Raw genomic sequence first — 9412 nt, 5'->3', positions numbered from 1 at the left:
TAACGGCCAATAATGTAATAAAACATTTGAGCCAATAACGTAATAACTTTTTGCCAATAATGTAATAATTTATTACATTATTGGCTGGTAATAACTGGTGTCGATAAAGTAATAATACATAAATATGATTGCAGTTCTTGGAAATAAAAGGTTTTTTTTGCAGTTTTTGTGCAGTTTGCTAATCAAAAATAGGTAAGTGGATGACATAGTCGTCATATTTATTCATCCAAGATATGTACTCTCATATCTTTTACCTCTCTCTCTCTCTCTCACTTCTACCATGCTTAATGATATGTTTGCAAACGGAAGAAGTAAGCATTGTAGGCTATCAACAACCTCCAAAACATAACCAAACTTGTGTATTGAATGGTGTCTGCCAGCCAGTTTGTGTTTCAGTCATGTATAACTTCCTGCCTCAGACAAACCATGTGAAATGTGATAATCCCAGCATGGCTCGGAGGAGCAATGGAGTTGATTTGGTTTTACTATTCTCTTTCTATTTGAATTTTTTTTTTCAACACGTTGAGCTTAAAGGTCCCGTGTTGGATAAAGTGACATTTTGATGGTTTTTTTTGTTTTTTACAGTGATAATAAAGCAACATAGGTTCTACATTTATACTGTGAAAGTATAAAGGTAGTTTTTTCATTCACAAATGTAAAAAAAAAAAAAAAACTACCTTTATACTGTATGGAGCAATACAAACATCTACCTTTAGACTTTCACAGTATTAATATAGAACCTAAAGCTGCTTTATCATCACTGTAGAAAAAACAAAAAAACATTGAAATGTCAATTTATCCAAATGGGACCTTTAAGCTCAACGTTTTGATGTAGTTTTTAATTTTCAACCATGAAAATCAAAGTTAGACGTATGAAACCTGCAGAGATTTCATTTTAGCTCTCCAACAGCTGGTTTCAATTGTTGATTGGTGCTGCAAAAGAAAACATTTCTTTGAGAAAGAGATTTCTGAATGTGTACAATTGTGCTGCCACTTCATTTGGAACTTCATTTGGGTGTTCTGGAGATAACGCTAACCATCAAGTTGGACAAATGATGGCTAAATATGTTTATTAAAAAAAAATCAATGGTAAAATCAAATCAACGCCATTGCTCCTCCGAGCCATGCTGGGATTATCACATTTAACATTACCTATTCCCAATGGTTTGTCTGAGGCAGGAAGTTATACATGACTGAAACATAAACTGGCTGGCAGACCATTCAATACACAAGTTTGGTTATGTTTTGGAGGTTGTTGATAGCCTACAATGCTTACTTCTTCCGTTTGCAAACATATCATTAAGCATGGTAGAAGTGAGAGAGAGAGAGGTGAAAGATAGTACATCTTGGATGAATAAATATGACAGCTGGTTAGCTGTTGACATGAAAACCAACAGCTCAGACAGAATGGACAGTCTAGTAATGTGTATCTAGTGACTATTCTGGAAGTGTATGGTGTTTGTGGTAGTTGTGAGAAACAGTAGCATACATTGTTCACTTGAGAGCTGTGGCGGCGGGGGGGTCTAGCTGTGGCCCTGGGTCGTCTGGCTGACGCTGAGGAGGCCGCCTACACAATGAAAGAAAACATATCAATTAAGCTTTAATCACTACAGCTATAAAAAGAGAGACTAAAAGAGGGACAGTGGGAGACTGGACAGGCTCATCGGACGGGCCAGCTCTGTGGTGGGCCTGGAACAGGAGTCGGTGATGGCAGTGGCAGAGAGAAGAACCATGGAAAAACTGATGGCGATCATGGACAACGGGCACAACATCTGCACTAACTGACATTTTATGAACTGTATTTCTTTTATATGAGAGTGTGTGTGTATATGTGTACATATATATGTATGCATATATATAGGCAGACAGTGCGAGCCCCTCGTCGCAAATGCGAGTAAAAAACAGATCAGTGGGAATTGTGAAATGCAATTAGTAGCACGTGTGCGACTACCGAATTTTACTGTTCAATAAATGTTTTATGATGTGTTGCGAACGTTTGGAGGAGGTTGTGGCCGGTTGTGCACTTGAATGCAGCATCAGCTGAAAAAAAGAGACTGCACGCGGAACCAAACCGAAGCTGTCAAGATGTATGCAGTATATAGACGAATTCGGAGAACGTTTTGTGTATGCCGCCATCTTGCGGCGGCGCCATTGCTGCGGTGACATGTGTCAGTCATAGTAAACTGATTCTCTATGACAGCATCATAAATAGGCTGCATTTGTGATGTTTAGTGCCCCCCAGTAACTGATTAAGGTATCTTACATGAATACCAATATTCATTTAGTAATTAATCATTTGTTTGAGCGATTAGCAGGAAAGATTAGAGTAACAGGGAGATAAGAGACTGTATCATAAACGATATAACATACCGGTACGTTATGCGTGCTGACGTTAGCAAGCCAGCAGCGGGATATTTAATCATGTGGACAGGCTACATGAATAAGATTATAAAAACAACAACAACTTTTGCTTTGTTTTAGATATTCAAGAATATTTTATTGACCAGCTGGCCTCCGATGATCAGAAAAAACGTCAATTACAGGTCTCTGATTTATGGTCAAAATTACCTGAGCTCCGGATGGGTCGGACATATTTTACACCGGCTTTTAGACGACCATGATCACATCATATTGAAGGGATCAGTGAGACATTCACAGACTGTCCACACGATGTGAAGGTAACGGTGAGAAGGGAGAGGAGCCAGGTTGTACAGGTCAGCTGTGACTGCGTCGCTGGCGGCTGCTGCTGCTGTTGACACGCTGTACGTAACGTTACGGTCTAAACACGGACACTCCTCCTGAAGTAAGGGGCTGTGTTTTGCTGATATTAGAGCAGTCGAGGACGGCACATGTCCTCCCAGCCTTCCTGGACATGTTCGCAGAAGAGAAAGGGAAGAGAAAAGGTCCACTTGCATTCAAATGCCCGCTTCGCGCACAGAGCCAACAGCTGCCTGACTGTGAGTTGTCACCGCAGTAATGGCGGCCGTTCGATTTCCGGTGACGTCGCCGAATCAGTCTATACTGTAGGCTATCACTCATTTCCAATGTACAGGTGCATTAGAATATCATGGAAGAATTTATTAAGGCCTATGTCACTAATTCAATTCAAAAAGTGAAACTAACTAACACATTATATACTGTAGCCTATATGAAGACCTGAAATTCCGTATTCCCAAAAATGTAAATACTACAAAGGACCTTTTTTTTCTCTTTTCTTTAAAGCATTTTTAATATAGAAATGTTGTCCACCTATATGCAATCAATACTTGGTTGGGGCTGTTTGATTTTAACTACTGGAAATTGACTTTTCCATGATATTATAATGTATTTATATACACATGTATTATGTTAATGGTGAGTGTCACCGCTCTAAGATCTTTTTTGGTCCTGACCCGTTGGCATCCCTGTTAAAAAGCTATGAATTGAACTGTTTTGCTTATAAATGCCTCCTCATTGATCTATCTATCTATCTATCTATCTATCTATCTATCTATCTATCTATCTATTGATCTATCTATCTATCTATCTATCGATCTATCTATCGATCTATCGATCTATCTCTCTATACAAGTCACCCACTGAATTATAATTACAAATATGTTTGAGAATAGCTTGAGTTTGTTCAACTACCATTATTATTAGTATCAATGCTTATTTTGAAAAGTATTAGCATTATTGACTGTTGGGAATCAGGTGACAGTTATAACAAACCCTAAAATAATAGATAAATGTAAATCACTCAAATTACCCTCTTGTGCTATGGAGAGGGCTGGTAGTCCACTGGGCAAGACAGATCAGAAGGAGAAACTTCCTCCATAGCATGTAATGCTGCGCTGCTGAACCAGACTGGGTTCAGTGGAAAGAAGCTCTCCTCCGCCTGTGAAACCTTAAGAAAAATCCACTGACAATATGTCTTATCACATACACAAAGTATACATTAAGAACCAATTAAGACATCCTAAAGTATTTGAAAAAAACAAACCTGCTGCTGAGCCATCCTGGGCTGTGCGGTTCACCAGGCTGGCTCGTCTGGAATGAAAAGTTGTATTACATTGCATTAATCAAATTGTAAACCACTTGAGAGAAAAAAAAAATCTAATTTTCACAAAGTCTCATATACACATTACTGTAGCCATGTTTCCATCCAAAGTGATTCGAATTACTGGGAAATGCGCATTAAAAGAAATTTGAATCATGTGTGTTTCCATCTACGGACTTTGCCCCCCCCCCCCCCCCCCCCCCCGGACGGACTGACGGTCTGATTTGAACACATTAGCGCGATTTGGCGCATATGTTTATTACCTTCATGATGCGACCTGTCCGTGTGTGTGTGAGAGAGAGGGAGAGAGAGAGAGAGAGAGAGAGAGAGAGAGAGAGAGAGAGAGAGAGAGTCGCGGCTGTCACAGACTTTATTAATGATAAACACTGGATGCACTGGTTGATAAGTTTCGTTTTTACTGAGGAGGAACTATGAAGAAGTGCAGTAACATCATTATGAAGGTGTGTGGGGGCTTTTATTTTGCCGTGGCGGTGCGCCACAATTAATTACATGTAATGAAACCCTGTGTTGTCTTGTGAGTGAACTGCAAACACGGGAGCAGATGGGGGGAAAGTGCGCTACGTCACACTTAATTCGAATCATCAACCAAAACCCGGCCCTAGCGAGAGTATTTCAGTTTGTGCGAATCAGGGGATTTTAATTCGAATCACGGCGTTTCCATCATCATTTTCCAATGCGATACATCTCGATGCGCATCTAAACAGCTGATGGAAACGCACCTACTGTAACAATTACCTTGCGGCCATGACTGACTTGCTGCCACTGAAAGGGGTCAGGTGACCGTGGAGCAGGGACCTCTCCCGTCACAACCAGCTTGGGAGTGAAGTTCCTAACTGGCGGTGAAGGCCTGGGAGAGACCGGGGGTGCTGGTGGTGGTGTCTACAGCTGCTGCATGGCGGCGGACCACAGCAAACGGACGAGGATCCACATCCCCTCGTCATCGCTCAGATGGATCTGCAGAAATTACATAACCAAATTAGTTTTAGCCACAAAAAGCAGCTGCAGCTTCACACAAGGATATTCTACTACACCATCTCTGCCCCACAACTGTGGCCGGTTAAGGGAAGTAATCCTCAGCTGAGAAGTACGTCACATCTAAAAAATAAAAAACAGCCATTATAATCTCCATACATGTAATGGTGACTTTTTATTCATTACTACACCTCAATGCATATTGAGGTACATTTTTATTCAAACGGCTTGCAGAGAACATATAACAAAATGTAACTCCATTTAATCTAAGAACTTTTTTACGTACCTATACTTGCAGACACGCGGTGGTATGCCTGGCGAAGGAGGTCCTGGTAAGACACCTCACAGTCCAGGCGGGGAGGGAAGTCAACAACAAAAACCTGCAGAAAAGAAAAAGTCATATACAGGTTACAATACATACATTATTATTTGAAAGCTCATATAATCTAATTAGACCAGCTAATGTACTACTCCTACTACTATTAAGAATGAAGAAGCAATCAAGACATGAAAAAAGCTTACGTTGGGCCAGCAGCTGCGAATGCTGAGCAGGAGCTTGGTGTAGTCGGCGGCAGCTTCGTCGATGGTCCTGCTGGCTCTGAGGTTGTTGCTGGGCGCCAGAAGACACACGGCGTCAGGGATCCGAGGAAGCACAGCATTCAGCACGTCGGTCCGCAGTGCAGAGGCAGCAGCCCCTGCGGTCGACATGAAGCCAAAGGCAAAGGGTTTCTCTGGCATCCGGACCACACCATCTACAATGGCACGTAGATGGGAGTCTCCGATAATCAGAACAAACTGCAACAACAAACATAATTTCTTTAGCATGAAAGTCCTCACCAACATCAACCGTTTTCTTCATAAACTGGAGAAATAATAATACCTTCTTGTCAGGAGACTCTGGTGGCTTGACCAGTTTGTGTTTGTGCCCGGTGAAGGGTGAAACTGGCCATGCCTGCACTCTGTGGCGGTAACCAGTACCGCGGCCTGTTTAGAAATAAACAAAACAAAACAAAAAAAAAATGAATGAAGGAAAACAGCAAATAAATGTACATTTTCTTTAAGTAAAAAAAAACCCAGCAGTTTAAAAGCTGTAAACAAACAGAATATGAATTGTTATTTAATACTTATACTTAATACTATAAAACAGCTGCATACTCACATGCACAGAAGTTGGCACGCACATCATCCAATCTCCAGAACCGTGCACCTGGGAGTGATGTTCTAAAGGTCTGAGGACAGATAATAAACACATTAAACCTCAGACAGTGAGGACAGTGTGTTGTTCAAAACAAGTTTGTGTGTGTGTGTGTCAGTTGTAATGGGAACATATGTTGTTAACCGGAGATGGGGAGCAGGGGGGTTGGGTCTCTATGGTCCTGGACCCCTCTCTGGACACACTGGCTGGGGGGGACTCCGTCAGCTGCTCCTGGTCGGGCTTCCTCCACCGCACTGTATGTTGTAAATCTCTGGGCAGGGCTATGGGCTGGCGTTGCTAACGGGAGGAGTGCAGAGAGTCTTCTACTGCAATTAAAGTACTTAGGGGCTATTTGTAGATCATACAACGCCACTTTAAAAAAAAAAAAATACTATCCCTTTAAGACCATTTATCAAAAGTGGATACCTATTTCATGGCCCTACCGGCAAAATCTCACAATAATACCTCAATAACAAGCCCATGTTATTTATTGCAGTATAATAAGGTAACATGATATCAAAATCTCACTATAGCACCATAGCTCCACAGTACAATATGTATTCCACTATCGATAAGTCAACAATAATAACATTTTGGTAAAAAATGATATCATATCTGCCCTCTCCCTCCCTCCCTCACTGGGCTCACCTCGCTCCTTGTCCCTGTCTAACTTTAGATAAATACCTGCTTCTCTATCTGCTGTCACACAACACAACGCTAGCACACACTAACTAAACATTCAGCTGACACGGTGACACAGAAGCCTCACACACTGTCGTCCGCGAGATATCGATTTTTTTTTTTTCAAAATACGTAGCCGCATAGCTCTTAAAAGCTATAGCTTCACTGACGTGTTCCCCGTAAATAGCCGTTTGTCGCAGCATTCAAACACACCAGACTCCATTAACAAAAGCATTACTTAGCTAGATCGTTCCACAGAGGAACCAGAGACAGACAGAAGCAAACAGACAAGCAACTCCCATGTACCGCCATTTAAAATCACTGTTTTCTCAAATGGCACCTATTAGTCACAATCGAAAATTATTTATCTGTGTAGAAATCATATTTACAATCACCTCAAGCAAATACAACGACTATTTGAATCAATAGAAAAAACACAAAGCATAAATGAACCTACGTTCCCTATTGTTGTACATTTTCCCGCCGTTGAAGCTAAGCTAAGATACTATCAAGACCAACTGTACATATTTTAATGTGTTTCAGGTGATCTTAGCCAAAACACGACAGAGTAACGTCAAACTTAATCTCACTATTGTGTACAACTGATGTGTTATAGCTAATACTCTCAAGCTAGCAAGTTGAAAAGACAAATTCTTACCTCTGATGGATGAAAAGGGGGAGAGCAGATTAGCGCAGGGGGGTTTATACCGGTTTATACGAGCCAGAGCGAGCTTTTGATGTGCCGCCACAGCTGTCACATAACACGTGGCGACAGCCTTTGATCTCGCCGAGGCTGTGCAGGATCCCTGTCTGCTAACTAGCTGCTATCATGCATGAAAAAGAAAATAAACAAGATGGTTCGACATTATATAGCCTAACATTAACTTTAGCTACTTTCACCTCTAGAAGAAGCCCAAGCTTAATTATTTTTAGGTACACACACTACAATTGCATTTACAGACAGATGCTAATAACAGATCGTTTTTTTCTCATGTAATACCAACTAGCTGCTCGCTAGCTAACGTTAGCTACTCCCATCTAGTAGTTCCAGCTGCAACACTCTTTTCGAAATTATACATTTTTACATCAGTTCTTGGTCACGCCAGCTGCACTTCGGAAAAGCTCGGTCGCGCTATCTTCACTTTAAAATCGAGTGCCTGTCTACATCGTCTCGTACGGTAAAGCGTGTGAGGGGCTTCATGGTGCATTCAAGGACACCCCGTAAACCCAGGAATCCATATCGAAGCAACTGCCCAAACTGAGCTAGCCTAAGGCTAAACAGCTAGGCTAATAAGCTAAGCGGCAGCTTCAGCACCCACCCACCCAGCTACAGAGCACCGCTGATGAATCCGAAGCCCGACTCTCACCCTGCTGCTTACACCGTGCTCGAGCGCTAGTGAACGAAGGTAATTCCCTTAACGCCACAGCACCACTTGAAATAACGATCAAATATGAGATTATAGGTATATATTTTTATTTAATAAAAGTATACAAGTCCGCAAAACTCCAACGTCACCAACCATAACGTCAAAGTAACTTCATTAACGTAAATGACTTGTAGTGTAGGCTAATTTTAAGAAACTTGAACATATGTTATAACCTATGGTTATAAGCTTTACAGTCTATGGTTATAAGTTAACCCTAACCCTTGATATTAAAAGCAGTGGTGAACAGTAATAAAAATAATATTGTCTTCAAGCGCTGCATATTTGAGGTAATTGCACTCAACAAGATTAACGTAATTTTCATTTTATGCTGTTGTAATTTTAACCTACTTCAGTACACTAACGTTAGCCTATATTTCAGAGGGAAATATCTGAACTTTTTTTTCTTTTTACCTCTGTAATCTTAAAATAACAGGTAGTTTAAAAAAAAAAAAAAGATTAAGTGAACATATAGGCTAAGTTCTGGTAAAATATTCATAACTTACTTCCTTAGATAAACAACCAATTTCAAAATGGTTTTGGATGAGATGTAAAGGCTGTGCATAGTTTATTTGAACTTTTAGTGCACCTTAACTTCTTTGAGATAAGAGGGATGTCACATAATAATAATAACAAGAAAAACATCAATAATAAATTATATTTGTATAGGTAACTAAAGAGAGATTTTGAATGCTGAGCATTTTAGTGGAGTGCTTTCACAGTGTGGTATTATTAGGCTACTTACTTAGTAAGGCATTTCAAAACACAATTGGTTACAAGAAGTTTGTCTGTCTTTTTTAGAATGCATTCAACAAAGAAAATGGGCCCTCCCAGCCACCTTGACCAGGCCACCCAGGCCCACTGCCCAACCACAGATGGACGCCCAGCCCAAACCCCTGGCACGCCATACCCCACCCAAGCTCCCGGCTGCCCCGTCACAGCCCCTGGCCCAGACGTCGGCTCCCTTGAAGCCAAACGATGTAAGCTGTCTCCTACTTTACACTTCACACAGTTCAGTTATTAGATCGTCTTGCTTCAAAGGATAGATAAATGTATTATTAAGTAATTTCTTCTATTAAG

General features: G+C 40.9%; 1 protein-coding gene across 1 annotated transcript; it reads right to left on the bottom strand.

Moving 5' to 3' along the window:
• Window positions 1–1523: 1523 nt before the first annotated feature.
• On the bottom strand, window positions 1524–6287 carry LOC146968209 (uncharacterized). Its single transcript, XM_085762305.1, has 5 exons — window positions 6192–6287; window positions 5913–6016; window positions 5555–5827; window positions 5319–5412; window positions 1524–1567 (listed from the first exon to the last, which is right to left on the bottom strand). The coding sequence occupies exons 3-5, from the start codon at window positions 5768–5770 to the stop codon at window positions 1524–1526; spliced, it is 354 nt and encodes a 117-aa protein (XP_085618431.1). The 5' UTR covers window positions 5771–5827; window positions 5913–6016; window positions 6192–6287.
• Window positions 6288–9412: the final 3125 nt, after the last annotated feature.

This window comes from Trachurus japonicus, chromosome 19 (genome assembly GCF_045865225.1).
Source record: "Trachurus japonicus isolate A0001 chromosome 19, Traja_1.0".
NCBI classification, from domain to species: domain Eukaryota; kingdom Metazoa; phylum Chordata; class Actinopteri; order Carangiformes; family Carangidae; genus Trachurus; species Trachurus japonicus.
Note: the sequence above shows the minus strand (reverse complement) of the source record. Positions and strands in the feature narration are given on the sequence as shown.

Excerpts from the sequence above, each read along its gene's own strand:
- LOC146968209 (XM_085762305.1), bottom strand. The coding sequence starts at position 5,770 with ATGCCAGAGAAACCCTTTGCCTTTGGCTTCATGTCGACCGCAGGGGCT. Across the intron at positions 5,413-5,554 it reads TTCGCAGCTGCTGGCCCAAC|GTTTTTGTTGTTGACTTCCC; the intron begins GTAAGCTTTTTT and ends TCTTTTCTGCAG. Across the intron at positions 1,568-5,318 it reads CCGCGTGTCTGCAAGTATAG|GCGGCCTCCTCAGCGTCAGC; the intron begins GTACGTAAAAAA and ends TTCATTGTGTAG.